The following is a 24,477-nucleotide window of genomic DNA, read 5'->3' as shown; positions in this document are numbered from 1 at the left end:
CACGGGCTTCTGGGTAAGGTGCCACTTGTGCCACCTTACCACTGGGTAAGGTGACACAAGTAAGGTGGCCATGGGTGCCACAGGCTGCTAACCTCATTCTCTATCTGTTTCAGACAGAATGTAGCATATGAATAACTTTAGATCAAACAAATAGAAATAAAATATATCTTAATTACAACATAATTCTCATACATATTTAAATATACAGCCGGTGTTCAGACTTAAACAGAGAAAGACAACTCCTGCGCTTTCAGATGGGACCTCTTCTGCAACAGGTGATAATAACTACCAGTAGGTACCTACCACTACAACTGACACTCGGTTGCCATGGTATGTCAGTGCTGACAAGCTCCTGTCAGTTCCGGATTATAATTATTTTCATACAATGACCTTAATATAATGCTATTGATTATTAAACCGGGTAAGTTCACTAATATTGACTTATTAGTTAACATTTCTGACAGTGGCAACATGAGATATTGACAATTCCAGAGTGACATTATGTTCAGCCTGGTTCCATGACAGTGCACAGGATGTCATAAGTTATAGTGGCTGCCTGGTCTATTATCTAATAGACCAGGCAGCCACTATAACTTTCAGTGTTTTTTGTTAAGATAATGCATTTTTTAAAAAAAGAAACATGTTATCATAATTTTCCAAAAATGCCAGTTAATCATTTTTAAATAGTTATTACTTGTTTTTATTTATTACATTTAATCCCCGCTATTTTTCATTATTTGTCAAGTTTATTACAGATTTGTGTGGCATAAATGAAGGTTGCTTCTCTGTGTTTTTTTCTGGTTCGGTTCATTGTCTTCAAAGTTTTCTTATTCAAAGATGAGAGAATGACTAAAATCTGAGCTAAAAAATGCATTTCAACAGCATTTTCAAGGCAGCAGGAGGATTTTCACTTTCAAGTTAAAACAACTTCAATTTTTTTACACCAATATTGAATATTGATAAGTCAAAACACAAATTATTTACACCTCAAAAAATTTGACAATGTGTGAATCTTAAGCAGCATTAAGAACAAGAATGTTACATATTTTTGGAAATAAAAATTACTTTAGTTTATACTTAAGATGCAAATGATTTTTTCAAAGAAAATTGTGCTGTTTACATATTATTTTATTTGGCAGATATGTTTCAACATTTTTTCAAGTTTGTCACAAAGTATATGCATAGTAATTGATTTGTCAATATTTATTAGCCATTGTATGTAAATACTTTAAACAGCAATTTGAAGTCTACTGTAAAATTCATGTTTAGTCAACGTGTGAATTTACTACATCAGGATCAAATAACTTATTATTCCTCCATGAGAAATTATGATCATTAAGCTTAAATTTATTTTTCAAACTTTATTAATTTCTACAATATACGTTATACAGAGTCTGATTATTATTACTATTATCCAGTTGCAACATTTGGCTTCCTGTTGCACTATGTCAGCCACTGTTCTGCGATATAAACATGGGCAAGGGTTGAATGTCATTTTGATTAAGTAAAAAGTCCTATTAACTATCAGTGATGTGTGATTAACCAGATGTGTCTTTGAACATAGTGACAGGTTCCACTGTAATAGTGACACTTTATAGTATATTCAATTGGCCATCTTGATTGAATTAAACTCAGTCAAAAATATTCAAAGTGTTAAATGGATAAATATACAATTACCATTGAATTTTTTTTTATAAACACGCATTATAAGTAACACGTTTTCAAAAAACTGTCATTGCCATCCCCCAAAACATCGGAAACAGTTGTGACAGCTCTGAAACATCCTGGACATCTAACAGCAGCTCTAGTGGAGGCGAGACTCAGCTGTTACAAAGGTGCCGAAACCAATGGCATCCCTGATACCTTCTGTGTATTTGATTAATTCAAAGACGGAAGGAGTCGGCTGGATTATTCAGATGAACTTTAGTGAATAAATAGGATGAACGAATCATACATGATATAATAAACGTGTAGGAATTCAGCTAACATAAGTATTTATGCGAAAAAAAAATTATTAAATTCTGTCTTCTTCGTCTGTGTTTAAGTTCTTCTTCTACTAGTAATAAAGCATCATGGGATATGTAGTCCATTTGCCTAAGTCAGTAGCAACACTGAGAGCTAGACCCGAAAACAGTGGCACTAATGGCAGGTGTCACCGGAAGTGCCAGTAAGAGGTGCCGAGGTCAGCCGAAGTCAGCCGAACGCAGTGGCAACTCTGGCAGCTAGTCCCGAAAGCAGTGGCACTTGTGGCAGGTGTCACCGGAAGTGCCAGTAAGAGGTGCCGAGGTCAGCCGAAGTCAGCCGAACGCAGTGGCAACTCTGGCAGCTAGTCCCGAAAGCAGTGGCACTTGTGGCAGGTGTCAGCGGAAGTGCCAGTAAGAGGTGCCGAGGTCAGCCGAAGTCAGCCGAACGCAGTGGCACTTGTGGCAGGTGTCAGACCTGCCACCGGAAGTGCCAGTACGAGGTGCGGTGTCACGATTTGCGCTCGGCCCTGCTGGCAGATTTGTAGTTAGCGCTCCTGCACGCGCCAGAATCGCCCAGACTGTTGTTCAGTGCGCGCGGGCCGAGGTCAGATTTGCTGCGTGGAAACTTGGAGTTTCTCAGTTGGACCTTCCTGGGCTGGAAGACCTCTTCCATCCGGGTGAAAATGGAAGTAAAAGGGTTGCATCTGCAGCGTTGTGACTGTGCTCAGCATTAATCTGATTCCTCTGAAGAACCATCAAATAACTAAAAGGAAATTTCTAGAAACTTCCTTTAGGTTTAGATGTGAAATGTTTGATTTATCCCCTGCTTTAGCACTTCATTAGATCTGCATAAAACTCTGCATTACAAGTCAGTGGTATTCTGCGAGTAACAGCTGTGTGTGTGTGTGTGTGTGTTGTGTGTTGCACCGACCACTGTTAGTTAGAAGCTGTTACACAATGATGCTGTTGTTGCACATGTGTAGCTGCTGCTCGCCCAGTTTATGTGCTGATGTTGATGTTTACCTGCCTTGTAAACAGGTGGAGTGGAAAGGTACAGAAGAACTGTAAATATCAGCAGGAATTACTTTCCAGCGTCTGTGTGTGGCTGTGGTTTCCCTGCACAGGAGGGAACTTGGAGACTGATGCTTGTCTCAGCACAGCGCTTTGTTCATAGTGGAGGTCATGAACCTCCACCATAAAGGTTCTGGCTCAACCTACTGATGTGTTGAGCAAGGTCCACATTCTACTGTCAGACAATTCTTATTATCTCGAGTAAGAAAATGTATTATAGGCCTGTCACAATAATACAATTTCTGGATGATAAATTGTCCCAGATGTTATTGCGATAAACGATAATATTGTTGTTTTGAGACCATTTTCAAGTAATGTAATGGTAATGGCATAAAATGCAAGAACACCTTCTCAAAGATCAATAAATTTTAAATTCTAATGAATATTAAACACTGGGAAGGGAAGACATTTTAACTATCCAACATAAATAAAGAAAACAACAGACAATACAAAAGAAATGAATTCTGGAGGGGCTAGTTGAGACCAAAGCAGAATTTTATTATCCAGTTTTTTGGTAGAAAGAGAGAAAAGAGAAAAACAATAAATCATGCAAATGGAAATGATTGAACTTGTTTTAATTTATCATACAATTAATTGATTGTGACAGGCCTAGATGTGTAGAGACAGATTCCATACACATACCTATCCAAACTGATGTATAAATTTGTCACATTATATTTAATAGGAATGCACAATATATTGGCATTAATGTTGGTATCGGCCATTTGTTTGTGTTTCAGCATACAGGAAGTGAGGAGCCATGTTTGTTTGGTCATGTGACAGTGATGCAGGGTGTTTAACTGAAAGCAGAGAAGCCATGTTGGTGGTGTCGAAAACGAAGGGAAATATGATATTGGTAAACATATCAGATATCGATATCAGCCCAAATTTTTCATATCAGTGCATCCCTAATGTTTAGAAAAAAAACACCTCTCCTCTTTCTTTACCATGTCTGCTTCCATCTCACATGCTTTCAGCATCTCATCCACTAAAATCTGTATCGGCTCAGTCAAAGTCCGCAGCTGCTGGCCAAATACATGTTTGTCATGCAAAATGTGAGTGCACGGCATGTAGAACGCAATCACTTATTAATTGCTGAATCCAAGCGATGTGATTTCAGCATTGCACCGACTGATATTACAATGACATTTGTGATTTGATATATTGTGCCAGTCTAATAAAAACAGACTTAAATTGGTAATGTCACATACAGTAATTTGATTGTCAGTAACGTGCAAAATGAGCCTCCTGTAGAGGAAGAGTCTGTGAAGAGATCAGCCAATCAGAGCAAAGCTCTTCAAATTAGAAATCTACAAAGAATACTATCGAGGTGTAAATCTCTGACTTCATAATTAGATCATGATTCAGTGATTTAGTGAAAGTAATTGAAATAAGGTGGGGTTTCAGTTTTGTGAATGCTCTGTTTTTTGTAACCTTGTAACATTTTAAATATACATTTAGACAGAAATAGGAATGAAGCTTGAAGCTTGTTATTGCTGTACGAGGCAACATGCTGTACACAAACAGACCTGACACTAGAAATGTAGCATGATGAGTCTGTGTGAGGAGATCAGCGTCTGTAATAGTGTCTGTTGGTCTGGAGACCTTCTATGAATATTCATACTGAATTATTGTCATTTTATTTTACAAATACAAATTCAACTCCGTCCCTTATGAAGGCATTTTAATATTAATGCTCAGACCAAAGTAATCTGGAATCCGTCTTTGTTGTTTTTTTTGCAAAAAATAATCTCCAGTGATTTGTGCAGACATCAGCAGGAAGTTGCATCAGCCAATTGCAGCTATTTGAGTGCTTCGCTTTTCCTCCAGAATGTTGTAATGGTCCCTTTCAGAGGAGCAGACGTGCAGCTTTCCAGGAGTCTGCTGGGACAGAGTCTCTCTCTGTCTCTGGGAGCTTTACATTACCCAACATTTTGTTGCTCTGGCTGCATCATGTCTGCATGGAGTGAAAAGCTTTGCAGAACTAAGCTTTGGATTTAGCAGATGCTTCAGTTTTCTTTCGGCTGAAACTAAGGTATTCTCAGGTGGTGTAATTGTACTTAGTATATTTCACTTGATTTGGGTTTTGCAAACCATTTTAATACAGAATTTTTCATTCAGTCTCCTAAATCTATGCATTTTTCTTTTAAAACACCAGTTTCAAAAACATGCAAGATTGAATTCCTCGAGGATGCAGCGGTGGCTAAGGGGCAAAGCGTGTGACCATATGCAGAGGCCTTAGTCCTCAGCATGGCTGTCACGGGTTCGAATCCCAGCCTGCAGACATCTTTGCTGCATGTCTTCCTCCTCTCTTACAACCCACTTTCCTGTCTTACCACTATCACATAACAGCTACAAGAGCCAGGAAAAAAACCTCAGAAAATACAAAGCTTTGCTCAAATTTCACAGTTAAGTTTTAGTTGCTCTTTAGATTTTTACCAAGAATCAAACAAAAATAGAAAAAAAAAGTTGTCTCTCATTGAGAAGCTACTGGGATGAGATTACATATCGTGTCTTGTGACACTTCAACAGCCGTTTGGTTGTTGGACTTCAAATGTGCTCTTGAATGTGTTGACCTAGTTCAGTCTTCTTCTGCAGCTTGTTCACTTAATCCTTGTTTAAACGATTCTTATGAAAGAAGCAGACCAGGCAGATTCTACATGTTTCTGTCCCTGAGAGGTAACCATTGGTTTGCAGAACGGATTCTTCATAGGCTGACTCTGAGTGGACGACCTACAAGCTGTTTCACCCTGAGATGCTGAGAGCTTCAGTGTGGCTCCACAATCTCCCACCCACAGTCACCAGACCGCTAACATGTTCTCATTCTCACTACCTCCTGTTCTAAAGTCATGTGGAGAACAAAGCATAGCGATCTCTCCTACATTTTAAATATTACAACACAATAAAACAAGTGGCCACATGAATAAAGTTTCTCAGAATCTTGGGAGTTTTCATTGTTTAGTTTGAAAACTCTGGATTGGAATAATAGCTGTGGGGCAGTGTGTGTGTACATGAACTGTGTGCGTGCGTGTGCGTGCGTGTGTGTGTGTATTGGGTGGTGTTGTTCTGGAGGTTAGGAGCTCTCAACTCTGGGAGGTGCAATTGACCAGTTTAAAAAACTCCAAACGTGACCACCTCAATAAAAGTGGATTTCTTAACATTTGTCTGCTATGAAGATTGCAGGTGTGTAACACAATGCCATGCTGCCGACATTATGTTATAGTTGACATAGTCATATATGCCTCTCCTCTCTTTGTCGTCTTTATGAGATTTTCTACACCTTCTGACATTTAGTGCAGTAAGCACCATCATATGTGTTACATTTAGAGGTCTTTTACATTGAAACTGAAAATATTATTGGTAACAAAGTCTGAATTTCATGGAATATAACAACCATTACTGTACTGCGTTGCAAACCATCCTTTACTATTTTAATATAGATGTTATAATTTTTGGAGAAAAAGATCAAGCATATTCTGAGAACTGCTTCCTTAGAAGCAACTGCCTGTCTTAGGATTTATTTTTGAATAAAAAGGGTGAACCCACTGGGGCTGTCACCAGTCATCCTAAGTTTTTCTTTCTTGAAAAATACCTTTATAGCATTCAACGATGGACAGCAGCAATAGATTTTCTAAGACAGTGGTGTCCATACTTTTTGTCTCATACGCCAAAAATTGCCACATCAGAATTACTTGCAGGCGAAAAAATATATAATTTGTTAAACAATTCAAAGTTACAAAGAAATTATATTACCTTCTCGACAATAAACTAAGTATACAATAATTTAATTAAACGAATAAAGTACTTTAAAGAAAAAGATTTTTGTCTTATTAAAAAAGAGGCAGTCAATTTACATTTTTTGGACTTGTTTGGGAAAAATCTTTTTAGTAGAATCCAAAAAACATGTTTTTTTTGTTTACTTGATTATTTTATTACCAAATAAACTAAAAAGGTGTTTGGGAACATTAAAGAAACTGTTGAACTTTCAGTATCTGTGGTATCTTTGTCTCACTCATTATGTTTCAAGTTGTAGTGTAGGTAGGAACTTTAGTTCAGTCAACAGAGACTTGAATGTTAGCTTGAGAAAAACAAGTTGTAAATGTCTTTGCCTAGAAGTCAGAAAGAGAGAAGTAAGCAAAACAGCATAATCACATGACCTGCCAAGTTACCAGAGCAGAATATGTTTTCTCATTTCATGTGTGGTGAATGAAGACCACAACTAGTAGAACGTTGCTATCAGGCAAATTGTATTTTTTTTTTTAAATCTTACACTGAAGCAAAAAATAAGCCAAAAGAAGCAGCTCGGCTGTCCAGCGCTGCTGTTTATGGACGTCGCTTGTGCGTAACAGAAATACATAAATACTGTGGTTCTACTGCTAAGGTGCTAATACTAAGATGCTAGTGTGTTCATAGTGAAGATGGTACACAGGTTATGCTTAGCAGAAATGGTTTTATGAACTAGCTTTTTCTGTGTGAACATTTGTTGAAACCAGTCATTCAAAGGAGGAATGGGAAACTGGAATAAATTGGTCAAAAAATAGGCTCAGCATTAGTTTCACTGTTTCGAGACAAACATGGGAATATTTATATATATATTTATATATATATATATACCAAAAAGTATTCCTAAGGTGTATAACAGTGTTTATGTAGAGCTGGACCGGTAGCGTAGAACTGCAATAAAGAGGCCTGCAACCAAAGAGTTAAATCTGATAGACGGTTACTGAGTTAGCGAACAAACCCTTTTGTACAGCATGTATTGCACTGTAAATATTTGAGCCTTCATCAATGTAAATGTGGGGATTCATCTCTCTTTCGATCAGCAAATAGTGTGTATGTCTGACTGCACCCAGTCATGTGTAGGAAGGAGGAAGAGAAAGTTTCTCACAGATGCCTCTGCTCTCTGTTTCTTTTCTCAGATGGGCCTCACATTCATGTGCAGGGGCGTACAGGATGTGAAGCAGTTGCAAACCAGAGGCCTAAAAGTAGAGTACAAAGTGCTTCAGTGTTTTAGGTGGTTGAGGTCATTATTCAGCCTCCATGGGTGGTAACAAGAACATTAGTAGGAAGAACAAAATTTAACATTTCTTTGATGTAACTTGAAGTATAATTTAGATGTGATGTTTTTGCCAGTCCAGAAAGCAGTTTTCTGTTTGTGGGGTGTTGGCAGAATGAGGCTGAAATCCAGATATGCCTGGTAGTTTCTGTCTTCTGATTCAGCTTTATTGCTGGAAATGATCTGTTTGGATAAAAGCACGCTTTTTGAAACTGGTATATCAACCAGTTGGACCAGAAAGACTGTGCTGTTGTTCATAGAGTCAACTTTGAACAGTTTAGCAGAGTGTTGCAATGCAGCAGCTGTCTGAGCTCCAGCCTCCCACAAGATCTGGAGTAACACTCAGGCTTTCAGAAAAACAAAAGTAATACACAATCTCTTGTTTTAAGGCTCAAAGTTCAGGTTTTTCATCTGCAAACCATGTTACTAGTATGAAGCTTATAGTAGACATGTTTTATTAGGTGCATTGTATAGGTGCTTTATTTAAAGCACCTATACAAAATTTAGATCTGAAACTATTTCTCCATCAAACAACAGCAGAGCCTCTGGGAAAATGCAGCACTGATAGGTTATCTATGAGGGAGATGAAGAACAGTTTTATTATTCCCTATAATTTTAAAATTATTTCTAAAGATACTTGTCCCATTTAGTATGCAAAGCAAACTCTTGGATTAGATAATTGAAATTTATGTTTAAATTAAAGATGTTTTTTTTCTGCTGTACTGTAAAACAAGATATCGTAGATGAACAAGTTCTCAGGCTTTTCAGCTGTCAATGTTTTGGTGGTGAACTTTAAAAATTAATAAATTCATCTTTATTGGGTTGAAATAAACTTAAATCTAGTTATTGTTAAGAAATACCTGACATGATGTACCGAAAACTTTTCCAGCTCCCCTTTTGACCTCTGTGCTGCAGTTCTCCTTCTGACCAGAAGGAATAGTTCAGCTTTACCGGCAGTCGTTCATATTCTATATTTCATCCTGTTGGAGTTTAACAACTCAAACCCAGTGCAACATCAAAATACTCATGCATCTAGATTTTAACCAAAAAACTGCACAAAAACTTATATACAGCATTTCATGTGCATTCATACATCACTTCCTGCTCATTCCTCTACGGACTGGTGTGTAGCAAAAAATCTGCAGCAAGACAATGCAACAGAGAGTGACTCAGTCTCCAAATGTTCCAAACTTTCTGCTGCGCCATTATTAAGCCTTAATGTCAGCTGGAACAGTGGTGCAGTTGCTGTGAATTTGAAATGTGGAGCAGATTCCTGCTTCTCTGGAGCTGTTGCCACACTTTGATGAGTCATCCATGGTCTTGGCTCAGAGATGAAAAACTGAAAACAAGAAAACCAGACTGTCAGTGTAGAGTGGAAAAGTAACTGAATTAGTGTGTGTGTGTGTGCACGTGTGTGTGATTGATAGAGAGGAAGAGAGAGAGAGAACCTAGCTGTGCTTTGGAATGAATATCCAACCGATAAAATGTCTAAATACTTTGTGGTTAGGGCTTTACGACTTTTCTGGAAATAGTTTGTACTCCATAACAGAGAGAACTTAACATCTTAATGATTTATTTTTATGTGTAAAAATAAATGATAGCCAAGTTACCTTTAGGATTTTCCAGTTGCCACTGGAAAAATAGTGTTCTGTAAGGGACTCGGCTAACCTGACACACCTGTTGGCTTATCAGGTTGGACCTTCTGGGAATTCTGAGTCTGTTTGAAAATATCGGAAAGATTACAGAGGAAGTCAGCCATCTTTCTTGTGCACATTCTTCCTCATTTAATTGTTCATTCCTTCAGTTTTTAAAGACCCAGTGTAACCAACCTCTGGCAGCCACTGAATAAATTGTGGTAACACCAACTTTAATTGCAGCACTCCACACAGCGATCGTTAAAAGTAATGCTGTGATCGTTCCATTGCTGTAGGGGAAGGGGAAGAGTGTAGTTTGGCCAAGGTACAGGTTCAAGAAAGCAGTCAGTGTTTCACATGGGAAGGTAACTGTTACCAGAACCAGGATCTTTTATGCAAATAAGCATTGACTTGTATGTAAACAACATCCAAATACAAAGGAAACAGCATTTTAAAAGGGTATAAAATATAATTTGCATGAACGACTTTGAAATTTGAGAAACAGGATGTAAAATATCAGTCTAGCGTATCTTTAATTTCGCCTGTTTGTAATTTGCTTGAAGCAAATCAACTATTTTGGGGGCCTTGAAAATATTTAAACCTCTTTTTGTGGTGATCTGCATTAGCAGCAAAAACTTGGATCCACAGCTGAAGCTGCGGCTGCAGCTGCAGAGGGTTCTGATGACTAATCCATTCTTATTATCGAGGTACATCCAGCTTCATGAGGCTGTTTCCAAAAACTGGAACGTCTCCTGCACTTTCCAGAGTAAGAATAAAATGTCTGGTGAATTGTATGCTTTATGTCCCACATAGATAATAAAGTAATGAAACGTCCAAATATGAAAGCAACAGGTTGAAGTATAATTATCATAATGCCTTTCGGAAAAACTACTGTTACATTGCCATACTAGTTCTTTTAGTCCTGATTGGATATCAGAGTGTAAACCTAAACAGGCAATAGGCAATTTAGGAATAATAATGTTAAATAAAAATAACTACATTTTACTAAGTGTACAATAATTTTTTTTTCTTTCTTTAAAGGACTTGTAATCATTGTCAATGTTGATGTCAAATTTATTTATATAGCACCTCTAAAAACAGGTTTAAAACTACACCAAAGTTCTGTACAAAAACAATAAATATGACTTTGCTATTTGCTGCTGAAAAAGCACAAACTAAGAAAAAAGTTGAGAGTATGGCGAGTTAGGAGACACCTTGAGAATTTACTGTATTTATCCTTCCAAAAATTGATTGTGAAACTCCCTCATTGCCAGTTTCATGGCCAGTAAAACAGACTGGGCCATTCATTTTTCCCATTAAATCCAGGCCACTAAGTAGTAGACTCCTCTGCCAAAAACAGATTCAGTGTTTCTTTACAGCAGCAGTGGGTGTTGTCCTCCAAACTTTCAGTTACATGAAATATTCAGTGAGTCAAAAGGAAATTGAAGGAGAAACTATGTGAGTGACTTTAAAAACTTTTATCAGTTAATCCTCGATGTCTCTGAGAGTTTATTTCTCTTCAGTGTTGTGTTCAGAAGTTTTGGAATTCCTGAATCAATTATTAATTGTATTGTCATCTATAAGTAAAGATGGGACTGGGGTTGTTTGTAACTTAAACAACCTCTTGGAGGAAAAGCCCAACTTCCTGTTTGGCATTCCTTCCTGGTGAGAGTTACCCAGTTCTCATTGTTCTGCTTTGTTCAAATTTCTCTAATTACTGCTGTGTAATGACAGAAAATCATCTGAAAGAGTTTAACGTTAATGTTCAGGCTCGGTTAGATCTCGTTCTTTTTAAAAGCAGACAACTCTTCACTAGACCAGTGATTTTTTTTTTTTTTCATTTAAGATTAATCTTCCTGTTTTTAGTTTACTATTTTGCTGGATTTATGCATATGTTCAATAAGCTGTAAACATGTTGTATATTTTTTGGTGTACTGTTCAATTTTTTCAGTTTTCTTCTCAAAGATGCTAAACACAAAGTGAAAACCGGCACCTGTAGAGGAGACCCCCCTTACAAAATACTTCCAGAATAAAAAAATATGATTCACCCACAATTTGAAACTCAGGCCTAATCTCTTATTAAATCAATATATTTGATTTAATTATAATATAAATAAATCAAACGATTCTGCCTGTAACCATTAAGTTTGGAGAACACAAAGAGTGTAAATATTTCTGTTAATCACAGGGTTCCAGTTACTTGAGACATACTGTACTGATGTAAGACATAACCTAGGCTTAATGAAGTGAAGTTGTTTGTGGCTTCTTACGCAGAGAGAGCAACAGTATGATGATACATGATGATACGTCCAGGTATGGAGGTGCTCCTTTTTATTTTATTTTTTTGCCTTGATTTTTTTTTTTTTTTTTTTTTTTTGGAGAACATGCTTTTTTTTCTTTTTCTGTTTTGCTCACCTTTCTTGCTGTGTAGAAACATTTTTGCAGCATGAATATCAGCATGAATAAGTGAAGTTGGTGTGCATAAAGGGACTGGTGACTGGCAGACTTTTTCTAACTGACTGGTAGAAAAACTCTAACTGGTTGCAGCCAAAACGTGAAGTGAAATAGATCCCAGTCTTTGTTACAGAAATGATTCCTAAGCTGCACTTTGTTCATAAAGCTGTCCCGGTTTGGACAGATGCTCCACAGCGTCACATTACATTCACACACACCGATACACACTTCCATGACTGTACTTTGCTCAGGTCAAGTTTCTGCTTCATCAGGATTAGGAGACATAACCAGCTGAAAATGATTAGTTCATATGAACTCTTCTTGTTCGTGCCGATCTATCGCTGTCTGAGTGTTGAAGCAGAGTCGAGGTTTTGTGAGAAAATTGCGTTTATTCTTAAATGGTAGTGGATCATTAATGCTGCACATTGACATGTGTGTTCTTCTATTTCTCCTGAAAACAGCAAAGCAGGAGGCCAGAGGGGGGCACAGAGGTCTCATGTGGTTTTGCTTTTCTCAAACTTTTCCATCCACATTTCATCATCTGCCTCATAAAGTGAGACTGGAATGTTTTGTTTATCATCCAGACAGTTTTGTGAGGAGAGTTCAGCCTCACCAATAAAGCTCTGATACATTTTCTGTTTTGCCTATAAAATGTTTTCACTTTCTTTGTTGTTTTCTCCTTTTTATTGCTTGATCAAGAACATTTGACTTTAAAAGGTGATTTCTACAAAATACCCACAAAAAAAACTGACATAAAATAGCAATTGCATAAATATTCACCCACTTCATGTCAGTATTTAGTAGCTGCTCCTTTGGCTGCCGTCCCACCACAGAGTCTGCTGAGTCAGGCTGACATCTGGACGCTGCCATGCTTCCAGAGTCTGCTGCTGAGAAGCATCCCCACTGCATGATGCTGCCACCACCATGGTTCCCTGTGGGGATGGTGTGTTTGGTGTCCACCACACTTCGCGTCTTGCCTGAAGGACAAAAAGCTCCAATTTGGTCTCATCAGATCAAAGAACTTTGTGGACTTTGGAGTCTCTATCTGGACTCTAGTCCAGTCCTCATGGCTTCTGTCCCATAAAGATTTGACTGGTTAAAAACTGGACAACAGTTGCTGTCTGCAGAGTCACTCCATCTCAACTGCTGAAGCTTGTGGTTCATTCAGCATTGTCTCACTAGTTTGTGAAGACAGATTGACCAGATTATTTCCATTTATTGATGATAAATCTAACTGAACTCCAGGGAAAGTTCAGGGCTTTAAAGAATTTTTTTTGTATCCATCCCCTGCCTTATACTTTCCAACAGCTGTTTTTCTGACCTAGAGCCACTCTCCTCTTCTCCACAAATCCTTCAGAACTGCAAAACCTAACTTTAGCAACAACTAACAATCAAGATCCACAACCAGGAATTATACGGTGCCAGTGATTGCAGTCTGCAGATTCATTTCTGCATTAATTTAGATTCTCTAAAGCAGTTGCTCTTTCCATATAGTACCTCTGTACCTCTTTGGTCCACAATCACAGGTTCTAAGGAAGTTTTGTCTTTTAACACCAAACCCTTTTTAGTACAATGATAAGGTACAAAGTCTACACCACTGAGGACTTGCTTTGTTTTATGGCTTTGTAAGCGCCTGTGGCTTTTGGTTACCCTGTATAAAGGCCAGGGATGGAAGAACAGAGAGGGTGTGGTGTGTGAACTCAGCCAGTAGCTTCTGTGTATGAGGTGACTGAGCAGAGGAGCTACTGGTTTTCAACACACACGTGTGTATGCAGCTGAGCAAAACCAACTTTTCATTTTTAAAGGCTCTGCTGTTTAGTAATGTTGGCTGAAAATATGTTTCATAGTTTAACTACTTCTACAAGTCGCTACAAGTAGTTAGACTTTGATTATTATTTATAGGTTATAAACTTGATTTATTAGAAATTTCTTAATTTCTGTGCAAGTCGAACCAAAACTATATAACTTTTTTTTTCTCCAAAGCAGACTCGGACACACCCTTTCATTAAACCTGGCTAAATATAGCAAACGCTCTCGAAGAAAGTTCCCTATTTCCTGTTCTTCTATCTGAGAATAGATTTAACTTTTCCTATTCCAAGGAAATTGAAACCAATTTACCAGGACGACCTCTGGGATCTTTTGAAGTAATTTACAGATTTCCTTCCTACAAAAATGTTACGTTAGTCATTTTATTGAAATGAGTAAAGTTTATTGTTGACCAGGTTGGAGCAAAAATATGCACTCAATTTCTTTTCAAAATTGCATGAATATTTGGGAGCACAAGTACTTTCAACCTAACTATTTTGGTTTCACATGGCAACCGTTTGGTCACCACTAGTTTATGTCCTGGTACATCCCAAAGAAAAAATCCATTTTGATAATTATGGCTTACAGATAAGGAAAAGCCAGAACTCGCTGTCTCAGAAAATTAGTATCTTACAAAACATAAAAAGAATAAAAGACAGAAATTTCAGGTAAGAAATTTATCATATCTTCCTTTGAGTATCTTTAACTTTTATTCTTTATTTAATTTCTGAAAGCTGTACAGAATTTGCTCATTGCGATTTATCTCCATGAAAGCAAACAGACTGCTGGAATGTTGGATTCTCAGGTTGATCGTTGCCAATAGTTTCCTTGTTGCCGACAGCTGCTGGCTGTTTGCCTGCACCATGACATATTATGTTGTCAACTGAGCATAAAAGAGCAGTGAGCCTCATGCAAGTGCTGGCATGTCGTAACTGATTCTCTGAGGACGTTTTCTGTTCAACTGAATTACTGGAGGTGATTTCATCATCACTGCTCTTACAAAACACCTCTGGTTCTTCTTTCTTGGAAGTGGAAAGGCTAACTTCTACAGTGACGTCTTTTTTGAATTCCTCTGAGCTGAGAAAAGTCAACGTAACGATAAGTACAGAGTGAAGAACACACGTAACTCAAACAGCTGTGATCCCAATATCTGATAAATAACTGATAAATAAGATCCACATTTAACAAACAAAGAAATAGGTTCTTGGGTTACATAAATAGAAAAATCTGTTAAAATTTTTCTTCCCCAGTTTGATTCCCAGACTCAAACCATTTGCTGCCTTTTTTCTTATCCAGCTGTTGTTGATTTGAGGCCAGTAGAGCCACAGAAAGCTTTGGGAGGAAAAACGGATATTCTTTGCATCAGCGCATAATAAAGACGTCTATATGGTCTTCCCACATCTCAAAATCTATCTAAACTTGTGTTGCAGGAGGACTTCTTTCTCTCCGATTGTCTTTACGTCTATAGAAACTAGGGGTGCATGATTTATCGGCCAGATGATGTATTGGAACTGATTTCCTTCATTTTGATATTTACATGTGAAGTTGATTTTATTCCCCAATCTTATCTATCTCAGTTAAGGTCTAAAAATCAATAATTTTCTCTTCTGCTCTTTTGACTGATAGGCCCAGGTCATGTCTGCACATTTAACAATAGGCACCCCACTTCTACCAACTCAGTGACTTTCTTGCTATATTTAGCAATATTTCACACAAAAAAAATGGTATTGGTAAAAATCTGAATCAGCAGATCAGGCTTTTTACTTTTAAAAAGCCTGTTATCAGAAAACTGCAATCAGTGCAGCCCTACTAAGAACTTGTTCATTCTTTTATTCTATGAGCTAGCAACGGAATAATTCTATTAAAAAAATCTAAATTTTTGGCACTTGTCTTGGTTTAACGTGTGTGTATTTGAAATGCTCTTTATCATGGAGGTAAAAATTTTGAAGAGAAAATGTGTGTGTGTTAGTTAGTTGTTTCAGATTTATCCTACAGTGAAAGTTGCCTCGTCTTGGTTCCTTCACAGCTCATCAATCAGTGGATCATTATTTAAAATATACAAAGGTACTTTCATTCAGCGTAAGCAATACTGCCGATATTAATCAGTTGGTTTCAGAGGATTTTATGTATTTTGAAAAAAAAAAAAATAAATTAAAACTAAAGTCGAGGCTCGTATTTCCTCAATGAGCATCTTCAAACAGATATGTTCTCAGTTGAGGCATTGCTTTGCACAAAGAATATTTTGCGGACTACTTGCAGATGATGTGTCAGCAGACGGCAGCACTGATTACCCCGACCGCAGTTCCTCCTTGGAGGTGCGTCTGCAGGCGCAGGAGGATGAGATCACGCTGCTGAAGTCGTCGCTGGCTGACGCCCTGCGGAGGATCCGGATGCATGATCAGCTGCTCCCATTACTGAAGCAGCAGCTGATAGCAGGTCAGTGTTTGGTCAGGTCAGAAGCTGGATTTGTGTCAAATCCTGACCGTCCTGGGCTAGATTAAACATACTGTCATGTTCTTGTAATTGTGCATGCAGAAAGAGTGAATGCCCTCACAAATATGGACTATTCCTTTTGATTCCCCCAGTGAACCCCAGTGCTGCCCGGGTACTGAACTCAGACGGTTTCACCAGCGGCAGAAAACTCTCATCAAGTTCAGCCAACGATGGAATTTACCACGCTGCCACGGCTGCGAGGTGATTCCCACTCAGAGCCAGGCTGCGGCTCACAGCTGCACCACTTACCTTAGCATGACTGCTGATCACCTCTCATTTCTGCCAACTACAATTTTAAATGTTAGTAAAAAGTGACAGTTTAGGTAGTTTATAGTCCTGATAGTTGTGGCAACATTTCAGAAATGGGGACCTAGATGCTGCATGCTGAGGGACTCCTACTAAAAAAGATGAAATGAATAACAAAGTGCTTCAATACAAAGATATAAGGCATCATTTGCAAATTTTGTAGGTTTGCAACAGAAAAGTGACGTACAAGTCCAGGTTGATAGGATTTCCTGAGGCAATGGTAATAACAGGAATGTTGTATTGTTTCTAACATGTTACAGGCTTGTTCTAAGTGACGCTGGTCTGTTGAACGTTGGTTGTGTTCATATGTTTGTCTTGCTGTATGACTGGCCTGTGTGGTTCCCAACTTCTGTACCTTCTCCAGCCAACAGTCAGAGAGCATTGTGAGCAATGCTAACGGCTACATAGGAAGCGGAATATCTGCAGAGCAGCAAGGCAGACTGCCATCACTGGATAAGGCAACTCAGACAGAGCCCACCATGTCCGTGCTATCGAGACACGTTCAGAGCCTCCATCTTGAAGATGGCCTTCCTCCAACGGAGCTCGTGCACGATGGGACACGAGGCAAACTCCATCGTGTCCCTGGCATGGAGGACGAGGAAGAGGAGGACCAGGTGGATGAAGAAGTCAGAGGGGACCAAGAAAAAGAAACGAGTTGGGCTTCGTCAGTGGAGGAGCCTATTCAGCCAACAACGGTGAGATCCCTTCAGAGGGAAGAATGCCTGGATAGAAGCTGCTCTCCTGATGAACCGGGTTCTGCCCCGGCCTCTCTCGGCTCAGACCAAAACCTCAGCCTGCGATCTGGACCCCTGTCCCCCATCCAGGAAGGAGAAAGGACACTGTGCGTGAGCCAGCCTCACTGCTGCTTTCTGCATAACCAAATTAATCTTGCATGGCTTTTTAAGACTCAATCAACTTCGATATTGTCTGAGTTGGATTCTGCAAACCCCAGTTGTGCTGCCACAGGTCAAACCTTTAACTATCAGAATCAGAAAACACCAAGGGGCTTGGGGGTGGTGAGGGTCTGTTTTCTAAAATAATCCCAAAGGAATTTTGCCCATGTATTTGATTAAGTTGTTGGGAAAACATGGAGCCTGAGTGGAGCATTTTATCCGGCTGAGCGACATGTTCATAATTAGTTCAACTACACTGCAGCAAGTGGAAGATGTGATGTGAGGTCAGGTCAACGTGAGACCACAGAAAGGTGTATGGTGAGGCTAGCAATACACACATGCTTACACTGAACAGGTTAGGCTGTGTGTAAACCTTAATAGCTGTAACCTTTCAAAGGGCATCTGTCCAGACAGGCAGCACTAAAGGAACTGTTCATGAAAAAACTGCCATATAAAGGATTAGGTAAAGACAATAACAAAGAGCTGCTATTCAACTGGGTTTTGCAGAAGTAATCTAATCACTGAATCACTCACCACTGTCCTCAAATTCTGGGATGAATACTTTGGTTCTTCTCTTCCGACTCTTTTGAACAACTGCCTTTCCAGTGGTCTGTAAACAACATAGTGGTGAAGCACAGCTGCTTTTGTTTACTGGGACCAGTTCTTGTGTATGCATGACTTTCCTTTTTGTCCCCAATGCTTTTTGTGGCTTGGAAGAGGGTTTCCTATGTAATGGGTTTCATACATTCAGGATCTCTCTGGTGGCCCTTGATCTACCTCTGATCAATGCCTTGAATGCCGAGTGGTTTCCAACTTGAACTCGGCCTTTTCATCTTCCCACTAAAATAAGTTCACCATATACAACATTTGCTGTTGGCAATGCAACTGTTCCACTGACACAACAAAACTACGCTGAGCTAGAGCTCTTCAAGCTTCACCTTTTTGAATTAATGTCACAATCTTTCAGTTAATGGTTAATAGTCTGAATTTATGTCACACTTTTCTCACCATACTGACCACCCAAAGTACTTTCAATCAGTCACATTCAAGTAATCATATTCCGGTAGGCAGACACGTAGACCTATGGGGTGTTGCTCACGGGCACTTCAACATGTGACAGGAGGACGCTGAAATCAAATCCACATTTTTCAAAAAGTATAATCAGAAAAAATCTGATGCTTTTTTTGAAACACTTTAGAACCTAATTACATATAGTACCAATATTAACATTTAATCAATCAACATACATGTATATTCATTTCAAAACAATAAAATTCCTGAAATGAACATGAAACTGTTATGAAGGGAGACAAAGAAACATGAGTAATGATCTCAAATCTACCTATGCAGTCTGTCGTCTGTCCTGAACCTCCAACTTTCCCCAGATGTCTCAGATACAGTTCATGCTATTTACTCTGAGATTTCTCTGCACTCTTATAGAAATCTTTACATTGCATGAAATATGAATTAAAAAAAGTGATTGTAGATGTAATGAAAACATGTTCTTTCCTGTCCTTAAGTTGATGCCTCCTGGAAACCAGAACTTATTGCTCAGAGGTTTTGTGTAGTGTTTCTGACATTTTGCATAAAATTGTTTAAATGATTTCTATCTAACTTGAGTTAAGATTAAGACAGAACCACAATTCTGTAAAGTTATTTTAGATTTTTTTTAAACATATGGTTCATTGTGAGATGACTAAAGGTTTCCATAAGTATTTAGAAAGAAGGTTTATTGCCAAGAGAGTTTCACTTCCTTTATCCAGGCTACCATGAAGCAGTAAATGGATCTTTTGTTAGTTCTTCATGGTGTGGTTTTTTTTTTGGTACATCAGCTAATCATCAGGAAGTGAACTGTGGTAAATATAGTTTTTGCTCTTTTTATATGAATATGTTTGTTATGGAGACTAGAAGTCCCGTTACTTGACGAAATGTAACTATTGGTATTGAAGGATGTATGATTGACTTACAGACCAAATGGTTACTTATTTCAGTTTGTTCTTGTAGTTGAGTTCATATTTTGAGAGACATTTTTGAGAAGCAGAGGAACTGGCCATCCTTCCACTATAAACAGAATGCAGCTGCAAATATCAATTATGTTTTTCTTTAATTCTTTTGGTTTAACTGATCAGTTTAACAACTTCATTGTTTAGTGGAACAAGCACTCACTTCTTAGTAGCAAACATGTTCAGGGCACAAAAGACAGATAAGAGATTATTATTTTGTAGTTTTTGGGCACCCCCATCCTTTCTTATGCCGCCCTGGGACACCACCCTTAGAGCTCATATCAAAAACTGCCACTGATTTCCATTAAACATTGAGTTTCTTGTCTCCCAAGACTGGCAAGGTTTGGTAAATTGTTATTACTAAGCCATCTAGTTAAATCATATGTAATTTTAAACAATTCTATGCATATATACCTTTTAATCGAAAGCACGGAGGTTCAGATTGAAGTCCAGACACATACAATCCAGTTCCAGCAAACTATACAATACAGATAATACAATACCAATAAAAAAAAAAAAAAAATATATATATATATATATATATATATATATATATATATATATATATATATTAGAGATGTGCCGTTCAGGTTTTTTCCTTCGGATTCCGATTCCGATCACCCATGAGGGCCGATCACCGATACCGTCTGTGAAATATTACTACCTGTAGCGTAGCAGCGGTTCAACAGCGAGAGCAGAACCAGCATCAAATCATTCCTCATTCTCACCTGAAATCTGAAAATGAAGAGCACATGGTTCACTCAGTAAGGACGTTTTTCAGATGACATGACCTGGACTGTTGAAGCAAGAGAGTTTCTGTTAACTTTTGTCAAACTAAAAGCTGCAAAATTCTTTTCTGTTTTGCTTTAATAAACTTGCCTTGATCTTATGCTGATCAACTCTGATCATCACGTCTTCTCTCTGACTTTTTGTAACAAGCTTTTATGAAACCTGATTAAATTACATCAAATTACAACAGCTGTTCCTGTTTCTGTCTTAGCATGGCTGTAATCATGCCGGCAGCACCTTGCATGCCTCCATTGGGGAAAATCCTAATCCTGTCTGAGGAATTACAGTGCAAGTGTTTTCATTTGAAGGCTCATTGTTTGCACTGTGCCGCTGTAGGGTTCGTAGAAACAGCGAGAAGCTGGCGAACCCAGAGAGGCAAAGGAAGCGTCTGGACAAGAAGGCTGCGTCTTCTGCCAACCTGCTGACCCGCTCCCCCAGCCTGGAGAGGTACGCCGCCATCACTTACAGCTGACTCTGCTCACTCTTTCCTCACATGTCCTCTGCAACAGACAGTTGGTTGGGATGCTGATTGTGTAAATTTAACATAAGACTCTATAAGAAGATGCTGACAGAGCCACACCATGTTCTCATGAAGTGGTTTCATGTGTGTCACCTGGGTGTGTTCTCTCTCCACAGCCGGGCGAAGGAGCTGATAGCCAGTGCAGGTAAGGCTGTGGAACATTTTTGTTACCAAAGTACTCCCTGTTTCTGTTCATTGGTTTATAGATGCCAAGACATAAACATGATTTGGTCCTAAATCTAATCTAACCTCATGTTGAAAAAGAAAACACAAACCAGAGCCAAAATAAAAACATGTCTAAAAACTAAGTACACCTTTGCTGCTTCAGTAGCAACCTGGTGCTGCTAGTGAATGAATTGATCATCAGCAGGTGGGACCACCTCCATTAAAGCAGGAGGGTTGGCAATTGGCAGCTGTGGCACATACAGGTGTGCTTTGTCACAATGCCAAGTAGGAAAGACGTCAGCAATGATCTTCAACAAGCAGCCGTTGCTACATATTAATCTGAGTGGTCATAAAGTCCTTATCCAATCATTTAAAGTCCTTCATTCCACAATGAGAAATATTACTGACAAATTGATAAACATGTATTATCTTAGTAAATTCAAGCCAAGTTCAGATTGTTGATTGATTGGAAAGCAGCCTCTAAATGCTTGCTCTATATTTTTGCTCTGAATTATTTTCCTTCATAATATATTTTTTGTTTTTCTACTACTTAGTTGTAGAAAGTTGTAGACTATGTACATTGTACATTGATCTGTTTACATATTTACATATCTACATATATTTTAGCTCAACTTAATTCTACCTGAGCCAATGAGACTTTGTAGTTAAGGTATTTATTTAATAAACTTCAAAATCAAATCTCGCATACAAATTTTGTAGGATATACATAGGACGAAAAAAAACTAACAATAATCCCCAGAGATTATATGTTTGGCTGGAAAGTTAGAAATAAGAGAGGTTATTACCCTAAAATAGAATATTGTCCGATGAACAAATTTAGACACCAGAAACAGACTTTCATTTCTTTTTTTTTCTTTTTTTTTTAAACTCTCAGTTGAATTTAAACCAAAACATATTGAACAGTCCCAAACGCAAATAAAAATTCTTAGGTCTCAGTTAAAGTAAATAGCTGTTCATCACTCATTCTGATTGGTGGGCCCACCGAAAACTGAAAAGTCAGTAATATTTTAAATCAGGCACCTGGCTGCCTGCCTGTCACGACTCACCACAGTTCGGTCCAGATCCTGCTGTCTCTCAGAAGACCCATGAGAAAAGCTACATCTTTCTCAGTACAGACTGTCGAACTCAGAGAGATCCCCCTCCATCCAGCCTCTCCCTCTGAACAGCCTGCAGCATCACAGCTCACTGCTCCTCCTCGTCTCTGTCAGTCATCTCTGGGTGACGGTGCACAGAGAAGTTGTTGCATTTATCAAGCTGACTTGCAGCAAAAACTCCTTTGAAAATAACACTGAGCTTCACTCTGAAAACAAAGTTTACACAAATCACTTTGTAAAGTGTTACTAGTGTTGCTACCTGGGTTTGAATACAATTGTCATAGAAATTTTATGGAAATCCCAAAAACCACCTCAAGCCAGCGTAAAAACCTGTTTTTATATTCATTTTTTTTTAATTGAGGAATTTATTTCAGATTTTGCTGGGGGGGTGGTTAAAGGTTTTATTGGCTCTAGTGACCTTTATTTGATAGTTAATTGACAGGAAAAAGGGTAATGAGAGAGAGAAGGGGAAGACATGCAGCAAAGGTCGCCAGGCCGGGAATCAAACCTGCGACGGCCGCGTCGAGGACTGAGGCTTCCATATGTGGGTTGTGCTGAACCCTTGAGCCACCACAGCACACCAGATTTTGCTGTTTCATCAACTTTTCCTAATATGATACTTCAAAATGCACATAAATAATTGTTGATGGGAACACAGTTAATGTCAGCTTGAAGACCAGTTGAGGATATTCAGAACACAGAAGCTGGAATATTTTAGTAAGTTTTGCACATGAGCTGAAGAAACTGATACACACTGTCCAATAACAGACCAGCTGCTCTCCATTTAGTAATAAGTATGGTCCGTTGGTCCGTGCTTTATCGCTATACTTTATTTTTTTTTGTGCGTGTTTAGTTGTTTTTTTTCTATCTTGAGTTGTTTATTTTTGGAGGTTGGATATTGCCTACTTCCTCTCTGTATTTGGACATTTTACAACCATCAATAGAGAGCGAAAATGCGCACAAACTTTTTGCCTGAAGAATCCCACCTAAAACCTTCCCCATATACAAACGTCCTAATTCATGACAGGTAATTTGGACAAAGATTTTGGTTATGATTTTAAATAAACAGCTCATTCAGCAATGTATGTCTTCACAGGCCGATGCAGTATATATACATATATTTTTTAAGATTTTCTAATTCAAGGATCTTGCTACTGTTGGTTAAGATTAAATATATTAATAGAATTTCTTTTGTTGCTTCTTCAACGCAAACTGGTTGTAGTTTGAGAGTGAGGTGATTCTCTTAATTCAGCAGCCAGTAAGTTAGCGTCAAAACTAACAGAGTGAAGAGTTCTAATCTGTTCCAAATCCAGGGAACTGACTCAGTTATGTCACTTACTGAGAATTTCAGCCGCCCCAACTTGCTAACTTGCTCCTTTCCATGCGAGTTGCTGGGAATGGAGACAGGATGTGTGGGTGCAGCACTGGAATCATATCCGCTGTGGTTAGCTGAGCGCCACTGCTGATCCAACTGACACAGCAGGTTGATGGATGGTTAGCTCTGAAGTGTAGGCTGCCAACGTGCGTTTTTATGTTCTCACTCTGACCTCATCTTGAGCTCCTCATACCCATCTTTCAGCAAAAAGATGGGTATGAAAAGCAAGTTTTGGTTTTGATCACAATAGAGCAAAGAAAATATTTATTTTAGGAAGGTCTCTTGTGTTGACATTGGCAGCAGTAAACAGAGTGGGGCCATTTCTCTACCAGAGAAAGTTGATGCATTGTGGGAAATGTAGGTTTCAGGTTCTCACTGTGATCATCACTTGGTGAAATGGAGGTCAAACTGAACCTCTGACTTTTCGTCTGGAATGTAACTCATGCACCATCTGAACAATGCCCTCAGTGTTCTAAGGATAATTCATAGTGAAACATACTAACCAACAAAGTGACAGATAATTTGAAGGAAGTTGCTGTAACGCTGTGTTCCATTCGGCTCCCTGAGTAACAGGCACCAGAACTGCCTGTAGTTATTTTGGGGTGTATCTCCTTCATCCAGAAAGTTTCCCCTTTTTTACTTGCAATTCCCACAAACTCTCACCTACTAAATTTAGGTCTAGACTTTGACTGGGACATTCCAACACATGAATATGCTTTGATCTAAACCAACTCCTCCAAAGTTACCGTCGGTCTCTTAGCTGCTTCTCTGATGATCATGTCTTGTAACATTTGTAGTCCTCTTACTGATGTGTTCTTTGGTCTTAGTGATGT

The 24,477-nt window shown here is 38.6% G+C and overlaps 1 protein-coding gene across 2 annotated transcripts in view; it reads left to right on the top strand.

Moving 5' to 3' along the window:
- The window catches only part of eml3 (EMAP like 3), a 46,812-nt gene that overhangs the window by 1,700 nt on the left and 20,635 nt on the right, over positions 1-24,477 (top strand). The window contains exons 2-6 of one of the 2 annotated variants that reach the window (XM_014988083.2): positions 16,245-16,421; positions 16,571-16,679; positions 17,149-17,625; positions 20,806-20,916; positions 21,106-21,134. In XM_014988083.2, coding sequence (XP_014843569.1) covers positions 16,245-16,421; positions 16,571-16,679; positions 17,149-17,625; positions 20,806-20,916; positions 21,106-21,134 — 903 coding nt within the window. The remainder of the gene's footprint in view (positions 1-16,244; positions 16,422-16,570; positions 16,680-17,148; positions 17,626-20,805; positions 20,917-21,105; positions 21,135-24,477) is intronic. The other variant, XM_014988084.2, reaches the window with a different exon arrangement.

This window comes from Poecilia mexicana, unplaced genomic scaffold (assembly GCF_051168715.1).
Source record: "Poecilia mexicana isolate PSO_F unplaced genomic scaffold, ASM5116871v1 scaffold_18, whole genome shotgun sequence".
Taxonomy (NCBI): domain Eukaryota; kingdom Metazoa; phylum Chordata; class Actinopteri; order Cyprinodontiformes; family Poeciliidae; genus Poecilia; species Poecilia mexicana.
The sequence above is the reverse complement of the archived record's forward strand: the minus strand, read 5'-3'. Positions and strand labels throughout refer to the sequence as shown.